The sequence below is a fragment of the Notamacropus eugenii genome, chromosome 1, assembly GCF_028372415.1.
Source record: "Notamacropus eugenii isolate mMacEug1 chromosome 1, mMacEug1.pri_v2, whole genome shotgun sequence".
Classification (NCBI taxonomy): domain Eukaryota; kingdom Metazoa; phylum Chordata; class Mammalia; order Diprotodontia; family Macropodidae; genus Notamacropus; species Notamacropus eugenii.
In genome coordinates, this window is record NC_092872.1 from 617,596,591 (window position 1) to 617,621,304 (window position 24,714).

The following is a 24,714-nucleotide window of genomic DNA, read 5'->3' on the forward strand; positions in this document are numbered from 1 at the left end:
TGTCTAATGATATATGCGTTTCATGATAGGTCCAGGTACGTAACTTAAATCCAGAGGCAGTCTAAAATACCAGAACTGGATATTCTAGTATAAGCTTTAACTATAGCAATCCAATATATTTATTATTTTTTTAAAATTATTTAGTATTTTATTTTCCCCAATTGTAAAAACAATTTTAATCAACATAATTTATTCTTACAATGAAACAAGAAATTCATTAAGCTAAAAACTACTAAATTCAGTTATTATGTCCAAAACAGAGGAAAGGAAGTACAATATAACAGCCAAATTAAATGACATAGATTTTTATTTTTTTTTAAAAGATGGCCTTAATTTCCGAAACAAAAACAAGCTAGGAAAAACAATTTTTAAGAATCATCTAAGAAGCAAAAGTACCTTTTCAGATACTTCAAATTACCTTATATTTCCTTGTTTGCATACTGCATTCAATAACATTTAAGTTTCCTGAAGGTAGGTAGGGGCAGTCATTTTTGTCTTTGTATCCTGAAAGCTTAGCCTAATACCTCTCCTATAAGTACATGATAAATGTTTACTGAATTTGAATAATTAAAAATGTTCTCTAACAGTAACAGGGTAACCAAACCTAATTATTTCATTTCCATTTCTATTACTCAGAATAAAGCACATCTTTTAGAACATTTCTATATCCAATTCTAGTTAAAATGATACATGCTGAAGTCCAAAAAACATGAAAAGTGAAAAGTTCAATACATACCTCTTGAATGGCTGTCATGACAACATGCTGAACAGACTCTTCCATCACCATAATGGCCTGGATGTACTCTGAAAAGAAGAATGCTCTGAAATGTCACTGTTCAAATTAAGAACTCTCAAGAGACTGAAGGCTATTTATTACCTCATGGATCTGTTGACAAGCATTTTTTTTGCTTTAGGTTCTTCTTGGGGAATTCTCATGTATACCCACTTGGGATGAGTATGAAGTAAGCCCCAAACTTCACATATTTCTTTCAAACTACAAAATAATTTTCTTCTTCTCACCACCTAAAGTCAGTGTATGGCAGGGGTGAGAAACCTGCAAGCTCGAGGCCACATGTGGCCTTCTAGGTCCTCAAGTGCAGCCCTTTGACTGATTCCAAACTTCACAGAACAAAGCCCTTTAATAAAAGCATGTGTTCTGTAAAACTTGGACTCAGTCAAAAGGTCTCACTTGAGGACCTAGAGGGTTACATGTGGCCTCAAGGCTGGAGGTTCCCTGCTCCTGCCATAGCGTATCGACAGCTTTTAGTGAGAAATGGTTTATGTGGCAATGTGGAAAAAATACTCACAACAGGATTGATCAGACTCTATATCAATTTCCCTAAATATGGAAAATGCTGTTTTATATGTGTCTGTTATGTTATTAAAAATTAGGTCTACAATAATGTATGCAGATGAAAGGTATTTGGTTTCACACAATTATTTTTCATTTCCTTTAGCCTAAAAAAAAATGTTAAAGAACTAAGAAACTTATTATAGATTTTAAAACTGTCATTTAAGTGACAAAAGCAAAAAGGTTGATATTATTTAGACAGTGGCCTCTAGGGGGTGGGATTTTCATAGAAATGTAATTAAAACTGGTATGCTCAGTGTTTCCAAGTGAAAACAGATTTGTCAATTCTAAGATTACTATTACCAATAAAGAATCACTTCTTGACTATCAATAATGGCAGCCTTAAGACTATTTACTGAAAAAGCTGTGGGACTAGTTTCATACATTTTGAGCTTAATAAGACTGTATTGGTGGCAAAACTGAAATGAAAACAGAACCTAGTTTTCAAAGTTGTTTCCCCATAATTCTCTTAAGAAATAAGAAAATTTAAGCTCAAGGCCTGTTTTAAGGTCATTTAGATAATGTGAATGGATATTACAGTAGATAATAGTTTACTGCCTTAGAGGCTTTAACTGTGAAAGAAATGAGTTTAAATTGTGGAAAACAGGTTGGTAACTAGATAAAACAACCTCCTATTATGAGGCCTGTTAAACAGTGGGATAGATAACTAATGCAAGCTGCAAAATCAACTCAAATAATCTTCAAATGGGTGAAATTCTAATCACTGCGGGCCATCATTAATTGTAGCCCTTTGCAAAAACTTAAATGATAAACAACCACAAAAAATCCAGCTGTCATTCTTTTAATCCAATGTGATGTGGTAGCCTTTCAGGTTAGAGTTAAAGCTTCTAGTTTAATAAAATGCTTTATAATGAAAGCATTCTAATAAAAAACATGAAGGTCCAATCCAACGAACATAAACAATTTACAAAGGAATACAGACAACAGACACACAGTCCTGTTTTTCATGAGTTGACCAGATTCTACAATGTCCTTAGGTTTTGAGAGTTCAATACTTCTAAGAAGCTGTTCCTCATCACTGTTGAAACACAGCAACATTCAAAAGTATTAAATGTCAAGTCTAAATGCAGTAGACATATTAAGAATAATGCTCTAGAGCCCTAAAAACAGAAGCAGCAATGACGGTGACAATGTACTAGGGGACGTAATGATACTGTACTGGATAAGAGGAGAGGAGAAAGTGACATTTGAGTGGAGAGGGTAGAAAGTTAGTAAGGTGTGAGAGGGGGAAGCGTTAGTTAATAAGCGGTGTTGCCACGTCAAGGCCCTTCCCCGCGAACACCGTAAAATGCTAAATGAAAAAATGACCATGAGTACTACATTAATATAACATATTTTATTTTACAAACTTGTAAATCCAGGGCTTCATTGTGAGATGTCACATTGTGGTATGAGAGTGATCCCATGTTCTTAAAGGTTTTCCCTACAAAAATAAACTATGACACGTTCTACCACTGGGGTGGGTTTGATGACATGCCCGGCAAAAAAAATTATTTCCAAGGACCAGCCTAGCTAAATATGGACAGGCTCCTTGCCATTAGGCTTGGCTACTTGGCGATGAATTCCTTTGGACAAGGAAAGCCATGAAAGAAAAAAGAAAAAGTCCTATTCAGACCCCCTTCTTAAAGTGATGGTGGCAGTAGCAGAAAAGGTACAGAGCCTAAGAACTCAGTTTTTTAGACTGTTTATAAATATTAACTTAATTTTTATACTCTAAATGTGAGATCCTTGTCCAGTGATCAAGTATGCATATTACTGAAGAACTGAATTTCAGCCAACTTGAAATCCTCACTACTTATGAAAACAAAAAAACAAAAGAAGTTGCAACTTAATGGATAGATGGTTCACAGGTTCTTCTTGGAGAGGCAAATAAGGGAGTTGGCAGAACAGATTTTATTCTATGTTCAAAAGAAAAACATTTCATGGAACATTTGGTCATCATGAATTGCAACGCTAATGGTAAGTATTTGTAAAAAAGAGCACTATGAAAAATGGGCTGTGTACCAAGAGCTATTAAAGTAGACAAGGAGGCAGAGAAATTGTATGAAGAATTCTATAAGACTCTCCAAATTTAATTAACACCAACTTTAACATCCAATGACTTCAAGGCAAAGATGGGCAGAAAGAGCAGTAAATACATGTGTGTATGTGTGTGTAGATATATATACGTACATATATATTCAAAAAGTTTGTTCTTTTAAGGAGAGGACAATGGCTTTAAGAATATAACAAGAATAATTCCTTGAGAACGGTTAGAAAGTGCTGGATACAATAAGCACCAATTAACATTAATTTTAAAATTAAAGTGGTTACATTCTAATAGATGGGAAATGATTGATCACCCATGGGAGAAAGGGTCACTTCTGAATCATCTGTCTGTAAATAAAGTCAGACCACTGTCTCGTTGGAACAAAGATGAAAATCAGTATAAAACTCATTGTGAAACAAAACTGAGATGAAGAGATCATGTGCAACTGAGGAAAACACCAACATAACCTAATGCAGAAAAAAATGAGAAATGAGAAAAAAAACCAGACTGAAACACAGGTTACAATTTTCTGTCTAAGTTTAACTGACCCAATTAATCATTCCAAAGAGACAAAAGAAACTAACATTTCCCTCAGCCAAGTAGAAAAATGTGGCAATCAAAGACAAAATCAGCTTAGAATACAATCTGCTTTGTAAAATCTTGCAGAAAAAGATGACAAAGGATTACAGGCAGTGTCATCTCATATAACAATAAGAAAGAGTTGCAAGAACAACAAGTTAAGAGAAAGCTGATCAGCAGACCATCACTCAGAGAAGGTGACTGTGCCATGTATTGGGAAGCCTACATCCACATCCCTCACAATCCCCTCAGGACAATTTGCTTGGTTGGATACATGGCCAAGCCTTCTCTAAATCAGTCTAAGTTTTGGCCTATCTAAACTAAGTCAATGAAAAATGTCTTGAGTCAAAATTATGCCAATGGATAGACAACTCATACAGGTGACTGATTCATCAGTACATGTATCTGGGACAAATACTATTTAAAGACAATGAGTGGGATCTAGAATTAAACAGGAAGAAAAGGTTGAGCTAGATCCAATCACATATCACCAACTGCCAACATGTCATCTGCTTCATGTCCTAAAGACATCTTAAACTCAAGATACCCAAAGAAGCAGAACTCTTCCTTCCCCACAAATTCTTCTCTCCTCTGGACATTTGTATTACTAGCAAAGGCACCACCATCCTCCCAGTAACCTAAACTCACAATTTTGGTACCAGTGATTTCTCATTCAAACTCAACCTGCATATCTAATATGTTGTCAAGTCTTGTTTCTACCTTCATATTTTTTGCATGCATTCCCTTCCCCTTAGCCATATAGTTACTAACCTAGTAGAGAGTTTCACTGCTCTAATCCTGGACCAGTACAATAGATTTCTGGTTGTTCTCCCTGTCATGCATTTCTCTCTACTCTTCTCTTTAGCTGCTAAAGTGATTCCCTTAAGTTCAAGTTTGTCTATGTCACCCTTAATTCAATAAACTCCAGTGGCTCCTGATTACCTTTAGGATCAAACTTTGTTTGGCTTTTAAAGTCCTTCAAGATCCAGCCCTTTCCTAGCTTGGGGGTCTTTTAATATTTTACTTCTATTCACATATTTCATGATTCACTGGCTTTCTGGGCATTTCTCAAAACTGACACTGTGTCCTAATTCTCTACACTTTTGCTGGTTATCCTACATGCCCGGAATGCCTTCCTACTCACTTTAGCCTTTTGGCTTCCTTCAAGACTTGGTTCAAATCTCACCTTCTATAAGAGGCCTCTCCTGGTTCCCCAACTGCTAGTGCCTTTCTTTTGAGATAACCTCCCATTTACAAAATATGTACCTAGCACGTGCCTTATTATTTACATGTTGTCTCTTCTATTAGAATGTATGCTCCTTGATGATAAAGACTGTTTCTATTTCTTTTGGACATGTTAAGTTTCAGATGCCCACATCATCCAGTTCAAGACATCCAAGAGGTAACTGGTCAATTCAAAAGAGAGTCAAAGTTTGGATATACTCATCTGGAAATCCATTGCGTGGAATCCAATGTCAAGGAACCTAAATGGAAGCCTGTAGCATGCTAGGTGGAACCCCTGCTAAGAAACTGAGAACAAGATAGGCAGAGAGAGTTTCAATGTGATCTGCATCACTGTAGGAAACACCTATATTGATGCAATCATAAGTTTACTAAAGTACTGGAAATGTTTTATTCCAGAAAACTTTTCTAAGTATTTAAACTTTACTGTCAAAATCTACATTTACTAGTTGTTTAGTAGAAAATTAAAGTAGAATCTTATGAGTGCCAAAACTTGTAGCATAGAAAAAGAGAAAATACCTTGTATTGGGGTTCTGGTCCTGAATTGGCTACTTACTGATTAGCTTGTCATTTTGGGGTACATCACATTATATTTTTGGACCTCACTTCCCTCATCTATAAAAGTGCGGACTAGACTAGATGTTTTTTAACCTGTAAATTCTCATCCAGTCTTGACATTGTGAATCTAAATTATAAAATATACACTTACTTGCCTGCTTAAAGTAATTGTACGGAACATGACTTAACCTTTACTTGGTAACCTGAGTCGACTGCTATCACCAATCACTGAACTTTAATACAGCAGCTTTTCTGTTCTCCATTCAGTTACTTCTGTCATTATCATTCCTATCACTCTTCCTTCTAATTTGTTGTGATATGAGGCACCAGATAACCAAGGTTATTAAATGTTTAAATTAAGAGTTAATAAACTCAGAATGGAAGCCTAAATAGATCTCTCCTGAAGAAGAAAATGCAGAACCTTTTGAAAAAATGCAGAGTCTTAAAATTTTGCTTGTCTTGGGAACTCTTTTTCTTGCTAAATTCCACACATATATCTTCCGAGTAAATAAGGTTTTCTATACTGCATTCAATAAAACTTTCAACATTCCTTTAGCTTTTTAGGATGTCTGGTAGCTTTTTTTAATTGTAAGCATCACCAAACTTATATATCACTTAACTTCTATTTCATGGAAAAAGGCATATAAGATGCTCCTCCCACTATGAGAATATACTTATATAATTCTATCTATAATTCTGCAAACCATCAAAAGAATTAAGGAAGAACTCATCAAGGCTATCTCAATCTTGTAGTGACAAACACCGCATAACCCTTCTGAGCTTGAAGATCTTTCAGAGAACCTTTAGAGTTAAATATTCTCATTATTGTAATCAATTCTTTGTGGTGACAGAATCTAGTGAGTGGGAGAAGTAGAAAACCACTTCCTCAGTCTTAAGAAACTTATCCATAATATCATTCCTCTGAGAAGCAGTAGGAACTTAGCCACACATGTTAGTTGCACAGATACAGTGAGAGAAGAGCATTTTCTTTGAAGAAAGAGAATTTGTGTTGATTTTCTAATATGATTCAGCTAAACAAAACTAGAACAGAATATTAACACAGATGAAGAATACCAAATATGAAAGAAATCAGGATGCAGCAAACAAGAAATTTTTTAAATATGTAAAGACAAAACTGAATACAAAAGACCTAAAAGCAATGGCAACAAAATGCCTTCAGTTCCCCAGTGCTGACGGCTATCAAATTCATCACCACTCTTGCAGAGCGAGAGGGAGGTGAAGACTTTGTGAATTTATTTGCAGAAGGAACTCCCATTTTGGATATTTTTTCTACCAGTGCAGATTAGGATCTCTGAAATAAGCTGGGCCTTGATTTACTATGCCACTTTGTCTCTCATCATTCCAATTCTCTTGTCACTAGAATTCTAGAAAACATAGGCAATACTAAAAAAGTATATTGAGTCAGAAGAAAAAAGTTAGTAGGCTTATCTGTTTTAACCTAGTTTCAGAAGCAAAGTAAATCATAGTGAGACTGTACTTACTTACTTAACCCTGCAAATATAACTAACTCTGTTCCCATCATTTTAATGACACTAAGATTTCACTATCTGCTAATGACCACTGTATAGTTTCTAAATCCAGTATTTTTTGCCCTCATTTAACCTCCTAGACCTCTTTGGCCTAGTTGACATGGGGACAAACTTTTGTCTTCTTTATTACTTCCCTTCCTTAGCCTTCATGACACCAGAACTCTGTTTTCCTACCTTCTTATTTTTCTCTAGTTCTTAAATGTGAGATTCCCCAAGACTCTGTATTTGGTTGGCCCTCTTTTTTCACCCATTCCCATGAACTCAATGATCACCTCTAAGCACATAACTCTCATATCTATATCTTTACCTCTAACAACTGCCCCAGAGCTCCAGTTCTGGGAGAGATGGAAACTTTTACCTAGATATGCATCAGTACCTCAAAAATTTCATGTGGTGGAAACTGAAATGATCCCATGCATACCACAATTACCCCTTCCCACTAATTTTTCTATGTCCGTTGATGGCTTCACTGTTCTTGTGTTTTCTAGGCTTTTAAAGTCAGACACATCATTTATTCTTTCTTCCTTCTTACTCCTCACCTTCAGTAAGTTGCCAATGTTTGGCATTTCTATTTCCATGATCTATTTCTCTAACTCTTCCCTTCTACTTTCATACCAACTTCCTTGCTTCAAGTCTATTTAATATTTGCCTGCTTAAATCATTTTTAACAGAATCTTGTCTCCTGGCATCTAGCCCATCCATTCTCCACCCCATTCTTACCACTGTTACACTTAATTACAAAAAACAAAACCTGAAAACATTTAAGCATCTAATCAGAAGGAACTATGGATATATGAAAAAACAAAAATGCTTCTGTCTCAAGGTTATATTCTATTCAACCTGCTGACTTTCCCAGTGACTGCCAAAGAACTTAATAAGGGCATTCAAAGCCCCCCACAATTTGGTTTTAACTTACTTTTTCAGCTTTGTCCAATATTATTAGTCACCAAACACTTTGTATATGTATTTTTGTCAACAATGCCTCCAACTCCTGAAATAATCCACCCCTACTCCTCCCATTCAAGGCCTAACTATGCCCTTGAATCCATCCTTTACTCACACTGTTAGACTAATCTTATGCACAGATCTGATCATATCACTCTACTCAAAAATCCACAGTGGTTATTGATTAAAGTACAAGTCACCATGTGTGGTACTCAAGGCTCTCTACAATCTGGCAACACCTTACTTTTTCAACCCTAGCTCACATCACTTCTTTCCATTTACTTTATGTTCTATCCAAACTAGACAAATAGCTAGACCCCAGTTTCATACATTATGTTCTTATTTCTATGTTTTTCTTAGGTTGATACCCACATATAATATACCTTCTCTTCCCTATTCTTTTCCTGTTGAATGAATTCCTCTATTCATCACTTAGAAGTCCAAGTCATTTTCTAGTAACTTTCTCTGATCCCCTTGGGGTCATTTAACAACTTGGCACCCCTAGACCTCACAGAACTTTATTTTGTAACCTTTTAATGCACTTTTCATTGCATTATATTTATACAGGGTGCCTCAAAAGTCTTAGGGCACTTTTAAGCTTTAGCTGCTGATGCGAAACCCTGCATGTGCTGCTCTTATCTTCTTTTATCAGGTTATAAAGTCCCTAAAAGCTCTGTACCTCTTGCTCACTGCCTAGCAAAGTACTATGCACACAGTAGATGCTAACGTGTGTTCTATCACATATCAGCATACTTCAGTAGACCTTCTGGAAAGAACTATTTATACAGCATCTGTAAAAAATTTGATCAATAGAACCAACCACAATTATGGAGGATCAATAATGAAACATGCCACCCACATCCGAGCATAGGTGACAGAATTTGAAAGAGACATTTTTTTTTCAGCTATGGCAAATATGAAAACTTGTTTTGCCTACCTAAGCACATTTGTTACTAGGGTTTTGGGTTTTTTTTTTTCCAGTGGAGAGAAGGGGGTATATGAGAGGGAAATAGGAGAGAGGATATAAATTATTACTTATAAAAAAGTAAAAATTTTAACTAAAACAAAGTTGTTATCCTTAAAAATAAATTATCATTTTTATTTTAATGAACTTTTTGCCTATTAAATATAATTTAGATTTATCAACAAACAATAAAGGTGTATTATGTAACCACCCTCACCCTTCAAGCTTCCATTCAACAAAAGGAAGATAGGTCCAACAATTTTAAGGCCTTTCTCCTTCACAGTTAACAGAACGAAACAGTTGAAATACTTTCTCCATCTCATAATATGTATGTGTATGCAAGTTTTTAGCGTATGCAATTAAAGGCATGCCAATTCTTACTGATAAAGTCTTTGTTTCTATTCCTGGCACAGGACGTAGGAGCAGCTTTTGTAGGGACAGATGAACACCTATCATAGCAGCTTATGTTACAGCAATTTGTTCCACATTTTCAGATGGACTGGATGAACAAATACTGACTTTCCTCTATTCACTGAAGTGAAATGCACTAAACATTCAGATCTGTACTTCCTTACGTACCAAAAGCAAATTAATACTAACAAAATTTGATCAAATCCTAAAAAGATTCATAAAGCTTTTTAAAGAATCACAACACTTCTAAGTTGGGAAAGTCTGAAGTAGCCACATATACAATCCATACCTGAGAAAGAATTTCCTCAACAATATGCTCAAGTGTTTATGTTGCCTTGACTGGAAGCCCTTTAACATGAGGGAACTTGTTATATCCCAAGGAAACCTCACTGCATTTTGAACAGAGCTCTTGGTAGGAATTTTCCTTTCTGCATCATGATTAAACTTGCTTTTCTGCAACTTCCCTGTACTGCTCCTAATTTCAGCAAACTCTCTTGATCGCAGAAATAAAATATGCCAAGGAATAACTTTAGGAAAATGAACCATGCTGATTATCTTAAATAGGAAATATGTAATCAGTATTTGAGATCTATCATCCTGACATAAGTACTACAGAAAACTGACAACAGTGGTATGTTCAACAATTTGCCATCATTTTTTTTATTTGTTTTGTTGGTGGCACATCATTTCATTGTTCGCCCACAGTAATCCTTTATATGAGACACAAGGAAACTAGCTGTGTTTATTGGATCTCTGAGGAGCTGAAATTGTTCAGACACTGGCCATTCCACTCTACTTTTCAGAAGAAGGCGGAGTGTTCCTACTACTGTTTTTCTTAAATGTTTATGATCACACATAGTAACTTCCAAAATGTTTACCTTGTTTCTGCTCACAGTTCACAGCACATCCCAAAATGAGCTGAAGCATCCTTCCAAGCTCGGCAGCATCTGAGTGTTCCCCAATAAGATTAACATCAGGAAGTGTAAAATCGTTAATCTGTTGTCCTAAAATCTGAATAGAGGGGGAAAGAAAATCCCATTTATATATCTATATTAAAATGAAGAGACCAAAACTAAATCTTCAAATGAGATGTCAACACCGGAATCTGGACTTGGCTGTAAGGGGTAGGTTGTTCTAGAATTCAACTCAATTTTTTTGACCCCCTTCCTTCCCACACCTATTTTCCCTTATACCTAGTTACAGTGCCCTGTACCATTCAGACTGTTTTAAGGATTCCTTATTACTTGTTTTTTTCTCTCTTTGGAATTTAACATGTCTAGCAGTTATGTTGGCAAATAAAATAAATTCCCCAACCCCCTTACCTCATGGTTGTAATCCAGAATTCCTTTCAAAATTTTCTTCAAATTGCTTATCTGTTCAAAGAAAGAGAGAAGATAGCTGAATAGAAGTACAACTTAATTGTTAAGTCCAATTATATTTCAAGACATTGTGGATGACCAATGATTTTAGTGAGATAAAGTGGTATTTTTAGGAATCTAGCTATCATGTTTTGGGTTCTTACCTTCATGGTGTCAAAAAATATATTTTCTTTATGTGTTGACACTGTTATATAGGAAAAGAACAAATCTCAAAAGCTATCAATTGAAGGCTAAGCTTTAGCACAGACTAAGTAGTAGAAAATAATAGAAAAAGGGCATAAAGATGAATATGTAATATTAACTGTTGTTCAAAATCATTTCTATATCCGAAGTCCAGAAAGAGGATTATATATGAAACTCTGAATTTATTACACAGATTGTAATTTTAACATAAATTACATTTAACCATGGTAGTATGAACATTAACCTGCTTAAGTATATCTTCCATCTACTCTCTTCTATTTTTGAAATGTTTCACTGACATTCTTTTCTTTTTTACATAATTATCCCTCTTATTTACCCCCCTCCCCATATACTCCCTTGAAATAAAACACCTCCTTTGTAATAAATTAGTATAGTCTATTATAACAATGTCATGGTCTTTTGGTCTTATGTGAAAATGTACGCATCTATATCAATACTCCTATCACTTCTCTAAGAGGTTTTGGAGAAGCATGAGTCATCACAAGTCTTCTGGATTTGTGCTCAGTTAATGAAAGTATTTACAGATATAAAGTTAGTTCCATAGTATGTTTTAGCTGTATTCCAAAATGTTTAGGATGATGGCTCAATGCTGTCATTTTCTTTGGTGAAATCAGGCATTGTTTCTCCAATTTTTCTTTGACCATCAATATTTTGGATTTATTGTCCCATTTAAATTTCAATCCTGTCTCCACATGCTTTTTATTTCATTAAACGTTTACTGTATTGTGGTCAGAAAAAGACATTTGAAACATTTCTGTTTCTCTGAATTTGTGTATGAGGATTTTATGGTGTAGCACATAGTAAATTTTTGTAAAGCCGTACATGGCTGATATACTATACATACGTGTATATATACACATATCATGTATTATTAACTATAGTTTTTTATTTCTATTTAGTAATCAGCAGAGGGCTATCATATCTAACTTTCTAAATTTCTATGTAGATCCTGAATTTCTTTATTTTTTTGTTAATTTATCTAGGCCTGAATAGGGTATATCGAGATCCCCAACTACTATGAGTTTTGTGATTTCTCTCTGCAATTTGAATAATTTTTCTATCAAAAACCTAACTGCTATGCCATTCATTACACAAATATGTATGTATACACATATTTGTAGTATTCTATCTGTAAGCATATTATAGCTTTCCTGCTTATCAATTTTAATAATGTATAATTTTACAATTGCATTATCTGACAATATAACTATGCCTGCTTTCTTGAATTATTTTGAAGTATAATAAATTCTGCTTCAGTCACTCATTTTGTGAATCTTGCATTTCAAGTGTTTCTTGTAAACAACATGTGGTTAGATTCTGTTTCCTAATTCATTCAGCATCTTTGAGTTCATGCTCACTACTATGACTGATAACTGTATGCACTTCTGTCTAACACAGCCCCTCAGATTTTTTCCTCTTTTCCTTCTGTTTTTCTTTCTATAAAGACGAGTATTGAATCTGATCAATACTAGTAATCTATAACTGAAATGTTATGTTCCTAATTCCTCTGTTCCACCTTTCTTCACCAGGCCCAGACCACCATCTCATACTTTCAATTCAATCCTCTCCTCTATAATCAATTTCCAGGTTTACATTTGTTTAGTTTGAGACTATTCACTCCAATTCTACTCCCCTTCTCATGCCCCCTATTCTCTCCTTTCCCTATCTATGAGTACTTCCTTGCTAGGTTTAATGCATGTCTATAGTGAACTCTGTGTGTGTTTAACTTTCATCCAGTTCAATTAAGAGGGATATTATATACTTTCTGAAACCTTTCCCCCATGTTTATATGCTTTTTTCTTGAGCATAACACTTAGGCAAAATAAACTTCTCTCTCCTAATTTATTTTCTAGAGTATTCCTGTGCCCCTCATTTTTCTTTCCTTTCATGAAACTAAAAGAACAAACAAAACTTCCAGCTCCATGCAGCTACAGAGTAGAAAGATCACTCTGTCCATGAGTTTTCTCTATACTATTTTTCAAGGACTCCCAGGGTAATGTCTTCTTTCTTTTCTAAGCTATTTCTTCTTCCAATTTTTTCACCCTCAATCTTACTCCACTTTTTATCTCTTGACTTTATTCCTTCCAGTCACTCTGGTAGTCCCTGTAACCAAGCCATTATTTTTTCTCAAATAGTTATTCACTTTGTGGATGTTATACGGTTCCTCCTTTCTTCCGGATTTATCATTCAGATTTCCCTTATGCCACAGTACAGGTATACCTTGGACATACTGAAGGTTTAGTTCCAGATCACCACAATAAAGCAAATTACATGACTTTTTTTTTTTGGTTTCCCAGTGCATATAAAAATTATGCTTACACTATACTATCGTCTATTAAATATGCAGTAGTAGTATGTCTAAAAAAGTCAATGTATTTAATTTAAATATTTAATTTAACTTACAACAATTTAAAAATACTCTACTGCTAAAAAATGCTAACTATCATCTTGAATCTTCAAGAAATCATAATTTTTTTGCTGGTGAAGGGTAACGACAGCTGACGACTGATCAGGGTGGTGGCTGCTGAAGGTTGAGGAGGCTGTGACAATTCATAGCATAAGACAACAATGAATCTTGCCACGTGAACTGACTCTTACTTTCACAGAGACACTTAGAGGCTACTGCAGATTGTAACTGGTCTAATTTCAATATTGTTATGTCTCAGGGTAGAGGGAGGTTCAAGGAGAGGGAGAGAAATGGGACCAGGTGGTTGGTGGAGCAGTCAGAACACACACAGTTATTAAGTTCACTGTCATATGGGCATGGGCATGGTTCATGGGGCCCCAAAACAATTATAATAGTAACACAAAAGATCACTGATCACAGTAACAGATATAATAACAAAAAAGTTTGAAGTACTGCGAAAATTACCAAAATGTGACACAGCGATATGTTGTGAGCACAAGCTGTTGGAAAAATAGAGCAGAAAGTCTTGCTTGACATAGGGTTGGCCCAAATCTTCAATTTGTTTAAAAAAAAAAAAAAAAGCAATGTCTGCAATGCACAATAAAATGGGGTATGCCTGTGTCTTGTCATTATTTGGTGTCTTCTGCTTACTCATATTTTCAGCCTCAGGTCTTGGATTGGAATTTTGTGTTTGGACTCATCACCTTTGGCATTCCTGGATGGGCTAGGTAGTTCTTAACTGGTGTACTTGCCCCTGTAGTCTACGTTACTGCCTATCTGGATGGATGGTGGCTAGTACCCACCATCTTCTTCACCTGCTGGTTTCTGTCTGAAGTTTCCTGACAGACCAATGCAGGTTTGGGTCCAGACTTCTCTCTTCCTCTTTGCATGATCCTCAATCAGGAGTTGGTTCCATCCTCTTGTGTCATTAATAGGTGCAATGAGATGCTGGAAATCACATGAGTTTGAGGCCTCTTACAAATCTCTGCTGGCACACAGGTGCTAAGTTGCCCCTATCCTCCTGCTATGGTTTCAGTGCTCTGAAGACTGTATAGCTGGGCTACTTCCTTGGCTCAACTCTCTATTGGGGCAGGTTCCATCCTTCACTTCTATTTCAATACGCCAGCACTGGATTTGGGTCTGGCTTATTATACCCCTGTTCAGAATGCCAACTGGCCTCAGGTCTACTTCCAGGAGTTCTCCCTAGCTTCCTTCTTCTCTCCAACTCTGCTTGCTTCTGGCTCAGGTACTAGAGTTTAAGCTGCTTTACTTGGTAAAAACCTGTCACCTAGGCTTTACCACCGATGTTTGCTTGAACTACTTTTTCTGTTTCAATCCCACCATCAGTTTCTGTATTCTTTTGGTCATCTTTTTGTGCAGTTCTGGACTTGATGAAATTTACTTCTAATTTCTTTCTACATTTTTCAAATTATCATTATTCTATGAGGTCCCTTTTTTAGATTTTGGGGGAAATTTCTGTGGGAATCTTGTGCCCTTCTATGACTTTTCATGTCAACATTTTTAACCAAAGTTCAAGGTTAATTCCTCACTTCATATTTAAAAGAAAAGATGAATTGTGTTTAATACTAAATGGACTGTCTTTTAGATCAGAAATATCAAACTGCAGTGGGAGTGGCAAATTCAGATTAAAATATAATTGGGAAATATAAATAAAAATAAAATACAACACACATAATGCTAATTTGTGGTTTTATAAGTGAACATGCTACACAGGGATCTATTTCTATTTGAGTTTGACACCACTGTTTTAGATGACTATGCAATTCTACCACAAATAACAACTTAAAACTTATTTCTCAAGGAGTGATACAGCTCTGCTATAAGTAATGATGAGAAGAATGCTTTCAGAAAAATGAGAGGAGACTTACATGAACTGATGAAAAGTGAAGCGAGCAGAACCAGGAGAACACCGTACACGTTAACAGCAATACTGTACCATAATTAACTGTGACTGACTTATTGTCAGCAATACATTGATCTAAGATAATTCCAAAGGATTCATGAGAAAAAATGCTATCTACCTCCAGGAAAAGAACTGATGGAAGTCTGAATGCAGATGAAAGCATTCTTTTTTATTAAACTTTCTCTATGTTTCATGTTTTTTTCCTGTGTTTTCTTCCACAACATGATTAATATGAAAATATTTTTAGCAAGACTGCACATGTATAACCTATATAAGATTTCTTGCCTTCTCAGTGAAGGGGAAGGGGACAAAGGGAGAGAATTTGGAACTCAAAATTTTAAGAAACAAATATAAAAATTGTTTGTGCATGTAATTGGGGGAAAAAAAGAAAAAAATTTGGGAAAAGAAAGGAAAAGGATTTAAAGTTGAAAAGGGTCTTAAAGACTACCTAGTCTAACCCCTTCATTTTGCAGATCAACAGAGAGTGATTTGCCCAAATTTATACAGTATGTGGTAAATGGCTGCGCTGGAATTAGAACTCAGATTTCCAAATCTAGTAAGTGCCCTTTCTACCATATCCAAATGCAAAGAGCTCACAGAACAGCAATAGACTAAAAAACCCAAGTATCAGAGACAGACAAATAATAAAGGATACATTTGTAGATGGAAAAATAGGAAAATACCTTTAATCTCCAATTGTCTCCTACTTCTGTTTTGATTCTATTTAGCCAATTTTCATCAAAATATGCAGGATCTCTGCAAATAAGAAAAAGCTGGTTTACTAATAGTAGATTTAAAGATCAAAGTAAATACGAAAACTGAATATCCTCCCACTGCATTGCAGCAACTTAGCATAAAAAATCTGCTATATTAAAGAAGTCCATAAGTAAACATATGCATGAAACTACATACTTCAGAAGACCAACCTGAGTGCTAGGAGTTTAAACATTATGAATTCTATCAAAACAACGAAAACAGATGGTAAACAATGGCAGAGTAATGTTTTTAAATAAACAAATCAGTCCTTATAAAAGGAAATATACTAAACCGGAAAGGGATAGGGTACAAACACCAGATCATGCTAACTTCTAAGTAAGTTTAAAGGCCACTAAAATATTCTCTTTATAAGAAAACATTACCAATCAAGAAAAAACAAGTGAAGCAAACTGAGGTTAAATTAATCTCTGCTAATACCTCAAACAATGCCATCCTGTAATAACTAAAAGATCAATAATGCTATTATTTTATACTTTTCAAATATCATTTTAATGAATACCTATCACTTATTAACACTGTAGTTAGTAATAATTTATAAATCAAACTAGACAGATATAGCTCCTGTTCTCTGGGGACTTAAAATCTAAGAGAACACAAAGCCAAATTTTAAACCTTAAATATATATACCAAAACCCAGATATCCTATAGTTTCAATTGCACTTCAGTCAATCCATATTTTTTTCTGTACAGAGTAATGTACAACTTGGTTTCCCTCAACAACAAATAATATCCATATTACAAGCTTTAGGTTTCTCACTATCATAATTAAGATCATCTAGATGCATATAAATGGAATAAGCTAAGACTTTAAGTTAGAAGATCTGATTCTAGTCCTAGCTCTAGGCCTTACTAGCTGTATGAAGGTATGTCAATTAACTTTTCTAAGCCAATGCTTGCATCTGTAAAATGGAGATCATGCCATCTGTAGGACTTACTTAAAATTATAAAATCATAATACACTGGAGTTCAGTGAAACCAAGGAAATCAATTAGTCCACATCTTCCATTTTATTTATGAGGGAGCTGATGCCCACGTACAAGTACAGTGACTTAGCTGAGGTTAAAGTATTATGATGACCAATAAGACAGCATTATATGTCAAGTGCTTTATAATGGTAAACTGCTATATAAATACAAATTATTATTCAGTATATAAATAGATAAAATATGAATATTGTAGATACAGAAAAGGAAACAAGCATTAAAAAAGAAATGCTACCTTTTTATAACTAAATTATATCATTATATAACTAAAAAGAAACTCTTTCTCCTTAGAAAACTATGTGAATGGTAATAATAGCTGACATTTACATAGCACGCTGAAACTTGCAAAGCACTTTAGCTACATTATCTCATTTAATCCCTATGACAATTTTGTGAAGTTGTCAGTCAACAAGTATTTATTAAGCATTCTACTACGGGGCAGGCACTGTACTAAGGTAGGAATGGAAAACATTATGGTACAGTGGAAAAGAACAATGGGTTTGGAGTCAGATCAGTCACTTACCTTTATGACCTTGGGCAAATCATTCAGCCTCTCTGGGGCTCAGTTTCCTTTTCTGTAAAATGAGGTCTCTTAAGGTTCCTTCCTTAGAGACTGCTATATTTAAGTATACAAAATTTGTATGCTATTAGACCCATTATATAGAAAAGGAGTAAAGATCACAGGATTTAAGGTACTTTGTTTGCAATAAAGATGGGATAAAATTTTGTAAGAAAATAAGTCTTTTTCAACTTGTGTTGATAAAATAGCCACTAAATTAAGGCATGTGTGCGTGTGAAATTAACAACTGTGTAATTTAAATATATTATTTCAGGTAGAAAACACAAAAGTTTAAATATAGATAATATTAATGAAATACATACAGATTAATTTTTTCAGGTTTGAAATAGGTCACCCAAATTTAAGTTGTACTTATTGCCTTTCAGCTCCCAGCACTGCTTATGGCATATACAGCAGCTAGGGGTCCAAATGGCCTGTAAATTGAAATAGGCAATGCCCTTTGTAAGCTTAAAGCACTGTATGAATTTGAGTTATTACCAGGGAAACATTCAAGCATGAGTGACTGATTAACCACTCAACAGAAATCACTTACTAGAATTTCATACTTCAGAAATACATAGAGTCATACATTAATTTTAAGGAAAATTAATCTTTAAAGAAATTGAGAGTCTTGTGTTTTCACTGATTCCTATTACATGTGGTCAATTAGTTGGAATACCTAGCTTCCCATGTTGTCTGTCTCAGCTGAACTTTCTGACAACCATTTACTATTTGGCAACAATCAGGACCTAGCTAAGTGAGCCATAAACATAAACTCCTTTGAGGATAGAAACTTCTTCGTTTTGCTTTTGTATGCCCAGTTTAACACAATGCCTTGAATGTATTAGGTGCTTAATAAATGCTTACTGAATTTGAACAAAATGTAAGCAAACCATTATTTTGGAAACAAAAAGATAAAAATATTTTAGCAACTTATTTACTAAAGAACTGTAATGAGTTATCAGACAGTGACCATGCATTCTATAGAACACTCTGAAAAGGCCTCATTATTAAACTAAGAACAACAAATGGTAAGAGAACTAGCAAATAGTACTTCAGAATCTCTAATACTCAAATAAAAATGTCCACTTTTATTTTTTGGTAATTTATTTTCAGTAACAGTATCATTATTAAAATATCCAAAATTATTATACATGAGATTTCCCTTTGATGTGTTTATACTGAGTATTAGATCTGGGGGACAAATTTTTTTCTATAAAACCTATCTTTTTAAAATGGAAGCTAAATAGATAAACATGGATTCTTTTAAATCTATCTGCAACAGACACCTAAACTGTGACTCCAAAGTGCTATTCGTAGCCAGAGCTCACCTAGCAAAAAGCATAGTACTAGGTAAATTACTGGTTTACTTTAAACTTTTCCTCTCCCCTTTAAGCTTCAATTATTGGTATTTTCAGGAGTAAAATGCCTGTGTGACAATAATAAAATATTTGAGAAGAATTTAACATTGTTTTTTTCTCTAAGTACAAAAAACCCCTCCAACTAATTAGCCTACCTTGACTAGCTCATTTTATCTCTCCCTTATACTACACAAAGCAGATCCAGAAACTCCTCTGACTGCTATTAAGCAATGGCATATCCCACAGAGAAGGTCATCATACCTAACGGAAAATGCTCTCCACATTCTACATGTTCAGAACATCTTCATCCCGAAAAATAGGTAATACTTTGACAGAACTTGGATATTGTTTGATTTCCTTCATATTTTGGACCCTATTGTTAGCTGCACAAATAACTGATTAACATTTCGATGTTGAGAATATTCTTGGTGTGAACACTGTACTAGTGCCCAAAAAACATTTTCATTTTAAATTGTACTAGAAATAGCAAAATTAATATTTAGAAGAGAAACAGAAGAATGTTTGTGTAGACTTTCCTTTCCAAGAAAATGTTACCCACAAAGATACATTTAAAATTTAGCAGCTTTTTCTCAACACAAATAACTGCTATCAAAATTTTAATTTTTAAGCAGAACGCTGATTTAAATGCATAATGCACTATGCTCAGAGTTCTGAATAATTAACAGACACTACTAACTACAGTATCCCATAGCTCACTCAAAGCCTTGATTCTTAATTTAAGCTGGATTGTTGAAATGCTGTATTGTATGTATAGGATACATAATGTACAGTGATAAGTTTATTAGAGCATATGCAGATTCTATGTTCTATATAGTGCTTTTCCAGGTAGAAGGATTCTGAATAAAATGGTTTTTAAATTCAAAAAAAGAAAAAGAAAAATCTATTCTGACTTAAATATTCTGGCCAAAACACATGTATGATTTAACTTTCAGATTACTATTTCTTTTCAAAGAAAGTGATATAAAATATCATGTAGTTAGACAAAATAAAGTAATGGAAATAACTGGAAATCAAGAGAATCCTTAAATCCAGCTAAGCAGCTTTTGACAAATTATCCATTCTCTTTACATCAACTGCTTCATGAATAAAATGAGCACAATAATGTATGGTTTGCCTATGATAAAAGATTTTGTAAAGATGAATAAAAAACCTATGTATGAGAGTAATTTGAAAAATCCTAAACAAATCAGGTGTTAAATATAACTTTAATCTTCCTTTTAAGAATGAACCATTTTGGAAATGTGATGATAACACTTGGGTTGCCAATGTATGACACAGAACTCCCAGTTGACAAGATTTCCAGTTGATATGCTCCATAAAAATCAGTTGTTTTTGTAAAATCTGTTTCAAGTTATCTAACCACAATATCCTCATGACTAGATTTTTCATTTATCATAGGATTATAGATTTAGAGCTGTTAAGAGATTCAATTCTGGATCAATCCCCTCATTTTAGAAAAGAGGGGATGGGGTCCAGAGATGATAAGTGATTTTCCCAAAGTCATGAAGAGTTTAGATTTGAGACCATGTCTACTTCCTCCAAATTCAGCACTCCCTCCACTGTACCATGCTTCTCTCAGAAGAAATAACGTCCATCAGGATAGAGGACAGAATTAGGACATGTCTGCTGAAGGAGCAAGGAGGAGCCTTAGACATCAACTAGTTTTGTGACTCTGGCCAAGACACATCTGCTGATACTTAACTAAAATGGCTTCCTGCCTACCAGGAACTGTTAACCATACTTATTCAGAAGTACTTTTAAAGCTATGGTCTCTCCTCCTGTTTAATTAAGAAAGCAATGTAATTATAAATTCAAGATAGAGAAATTTTAACACTTTATTTAAAAACATAGCTGAGCATACATTTCCCTATGTTCTGAAAAAAAAAACCTATATAATTTGTGCAGAATAAAAACCAACAACAAAAAAATCCCTAGCACTGATATAGTGCATTAATATTTGCAAAGCATTTTACATATACCATGTGAATTTCTGATGGCTACTTTGGATCACCTTGCAGTTAATTCCTAACTTATTTAAGGGGACCACAAACAGAACAGAAAGTTAGGTGCAATTTCTATATTCTGGACATGGAAGTATTCATTCAACCAAAATTTTATTATTTTTTTTAAAATGACACTCATGATTTTCAGGAAGTCACATATACCCTTAATTATACCACATTAAGATGCCAAGAAGCTAGAGCTCAAGATGATAATTCTTTTGAGTATAGTGACAACTGTGGTAGGTACAATGGAGGGACAACTGGATTTGGAAAAAACTTAGGTTCAAGGTTAGACTCTGCCTGCTTGCCAGCTGTGTGTCCTTAGGGAGATCACTTACACCTCTCCAATGTAAGCCTCAAATTACTCAGCTGTAAAAGAGGATAATATCTATCTTGCCTACTTCTCTGGGTTGTCATAAGACTAAAATAAGCAGTTAGGTAGTACAACGAATGGAGCCCAGGATGTGGAGTCAGGAAGCCCTGAGTTCATTCTGGACCTCAGATACTAGCTGTGAGCTCTTCACCTCGGTTGGTTGCAGTATCTTCAACTGCAAATGGGAATAATAATAGCATCTACCTCCCAGGGTTGTTGTAAGGACAAAAGTAGATATTTGTAAGGCTCTTGGTAAACCTTTAAAGAGCTACATAAATACTAGCTATTACTATTAAAATGAGAACTCTCATGTAAAGAACTTTGTGACCTTAAAACTTAATTAAAAACCAGTCTTTATTTACTACAGTGCTTTAAACCTATGATTTAGGAAAAACATGGGTAACTGAGTAGGGGATAGACCTGTGTGAGAAGGGACTTGAGACAGGAAGACCAACCAGGAGATTATGTCAATAGTTCAGGTGTTAAGTGATGGCAGCCTATACCAGTGTGGCAGCTGTGTGAATGGAAAGAAGGGGATATATATAAAAGATGGTGTGAAGGTAGAGATAAAATTTCTATTTCAGTGGCAACACTGAGTACAATTAAGTAAAAGTTGGTTGGTCAAAGCATGTATTAAATACCTACTGTGTGCCAGGCATTATACTAAGCACTGAATATGAGTGAGGAGTGCAGGATAAGGTTGAGAGCCTGGGTGACTGGGAGAATGGTTGAGGCCTCCAGGGTAAGAGGGGAATTCAGAAGTGGAGAGGGCTTTGGAGAAGATAATGAGTTCTACTTTGGACACACTGAATTTGAGATGCCTACACCTACTCAAGGGGCAGTTGGTGGCACAGTGCATAGAGTGCTGGGCCTGGAGTGAAGAAGACCTGAGTTCAAATTTTACCTCAGACACTTACTAGCTGTATGACCCTGGGAAAGTCATTTAACCCTGTTTGCCTCAGTTTCTCATCTTAAAATCAGCTGGAGAAGGAAATAGCAAACCACTCCAGTATTTCTGCCAGGAAAACACCAAATGGGGTCACAGAGAGTCAAAAATGACTGCAATGACTCAACAAGCCTACTCAACATCGAACAGATGAGATGTCCAGTAGACATCTGGAGACACATGACTGTAGCTCAGCAGAGGCTAGGTCTAAGATTTGTAGATATGGCAATCATCTGCAGAGATAATTGAACCCGTGGGAGCTAACAAATTCACCAAGTGAGACAATACAGAAAAAAAAGAGAAGAGGCTCCAGGACACAGCATGGAATGAATGCCCATGGTTAATGGCTGTGATACGGATGAAAAAATCAGCAAAGGAGAGGAGGAGGAGTTCTGGAACATATAGGAGAACTCAGAGTGAGTACTCACGAAACCATAGACAAGAGAGAGTAGCCCAGGGAAGGTGATCAGCTGTGTCAAATATCTGAAGAGAGGTTGAGAAGGTTGGGGATTGAGAAGAGGCAATTAAGAGATCACTGGTAACTTTGGATAGGGCAATTTCAGTTAAATGAGGAGGTCAGAAGACAGATGCCAAAGAATTTAGAAGACAGTAAGAGGAGAGGAAGAAGACATGATGAGTGTAGAATAATGTTCTTAAGGAGATTAGTCACAAAGGAAAGGAGGAACAGAAAATGATAGCTCGCAGGCAAGGTAGGAGGTAATGAGGGTTTTGGTGTTTTTTTAAGAGGATGAAGGAGATATGAACATGTTTGTAGATTGCTGGGAAGAAGAAGACGGAGAAATGGAAGATAAGAGAGACAGTGGTATGGATACCAGAGGCAATTTGCTGGAGAAGATGGGAGAGAATGGAGACGGAGAGGGGGAAGGAAATAAGCATCTATAAATGGGATCAAGGGAGTATGTAGAAGTGTTGGCCTTTGAAGCATGTTGGTCAATTCAAGGCCAGCATGAAAGAGAAGACAGTGGGGGATGATATCTGAGGAGGGGCTTAAACCCAAGTCTTTTTGGCTAAGAGACCTGCTCTTTATTCACTATGCCAACTTGCTTCAAGTATTTTCTCCCATTTTACAGAAACAAAATCTCAGAAAAATTAAGTAATTTGTCCAAAATCACACTTTAAGTGTTAGAGCTCAGATTTGAACTGAGATTGATATTCTGATTCTATAAGCGTTCTTTCCACTGTACTGCCCAGAGCAACACCATCTGACTCTCTCAATTTCCATATTCAATCTGTTCCCAAGGCTTAGCAATTTTACCTTCACAACAGATTTCAAAACAATCCCATTCTCTTCTTACACTGATAGCATCTTAGTGCTCTCATTACCTTGAGCCTGGACTACTGCAATACCCCTCCTGGTTGGTCTTCCTGTCACAAGTCTCTCCCCAGTCATGTCCATCACCTTACTCAGCTGTCAAAGTGATTATATCTAAAGCACAGGTCTCACCACGTCACCCCACCCCTCACCCAGCAAACTGCAGTGGGTCCCTATTACCTCCAAGATCAAATATAAAATCCCATGTTTGGCTTTTAAAATCCTTCATAGACTGGTCTCTTTCTACTTTTCCAGTTTTCTTACACTTTTTGACCCAGTCACACTGATCTTACTGTTTCTCAGTAAGACATTGCATCTCCATTTCCTTGGGCTGTTACTCACTAACAGAATGTTCCCTTCTTCATCTCTGCCTCCTAGCTTCCTTCAAGTTCCAGCTAAAATCCCACCTTCTACAGGACGCCTTAGCTAATCACTCTTAATTCTAATGTTTTCACTCTACTGATTATTTCCAATTTATCTGGTATATGCATGGACCTTCTTTGCACAATGCTCCCTTGTTAGCCTGTGAATGATCCTTATTTTGCCTTTCTTTGTGCCCTAAGTGCTTTACTAACTCAGTTACCTCACAAAAAGGTGAACAATAATTAAAACCACCGGCATAGATACATAAGGTGGAAAAAGAACAAAACTGAAAGAGATAATATAATCAAGAGGAAAATGCTGGTAGCAGCAGCCTTTCCTATTCCCTGCCCTTTTCTTCCTCTTGTCTCCTTTTTTTTTAATTCTGGTGGTCTTCCTGCTCTATTTCTTCATCTTCTATCTATATATATTGT

General features: G+C 35.5%; 1 protein-coding gene across 6 annotated transcripts in view; it reads right to left on the bottom strand.

Moving 5' to 3' along the window:
- HOOK3 (hook microtubule tethering protein 3) overlaps positions 1-24,714 on the bottom strand; it is a 112,268-nt gene that overhangs the window by 62,069 nt on the left and 25,485 nt on the right. For all 6 annotated transcript variants that reach the window (XM_072635034.1, XM_072635035.1, XM_072635039.1 and 3 more), the window contains exons 3-6: positions 16,248-16,320; positions 10,973-11,023; positions 10,529-10,661; positions 737-804 (exon numbers count right to left, since the gene is read on the bottom strand). In XM_072635034.1, coding sequence (XP_072491135.1) covers positions 737-804; positions 10,529-10,661; positions 10,973-11,023; positions 16,248-16,320 — 325 coding nt within the window. The remainder of the gene's footprint in view (positions 1-736; positions 805-10,528; positions 10,662-10,972; positions 11,024-16,247; positions 16,321-24,714) is intronic.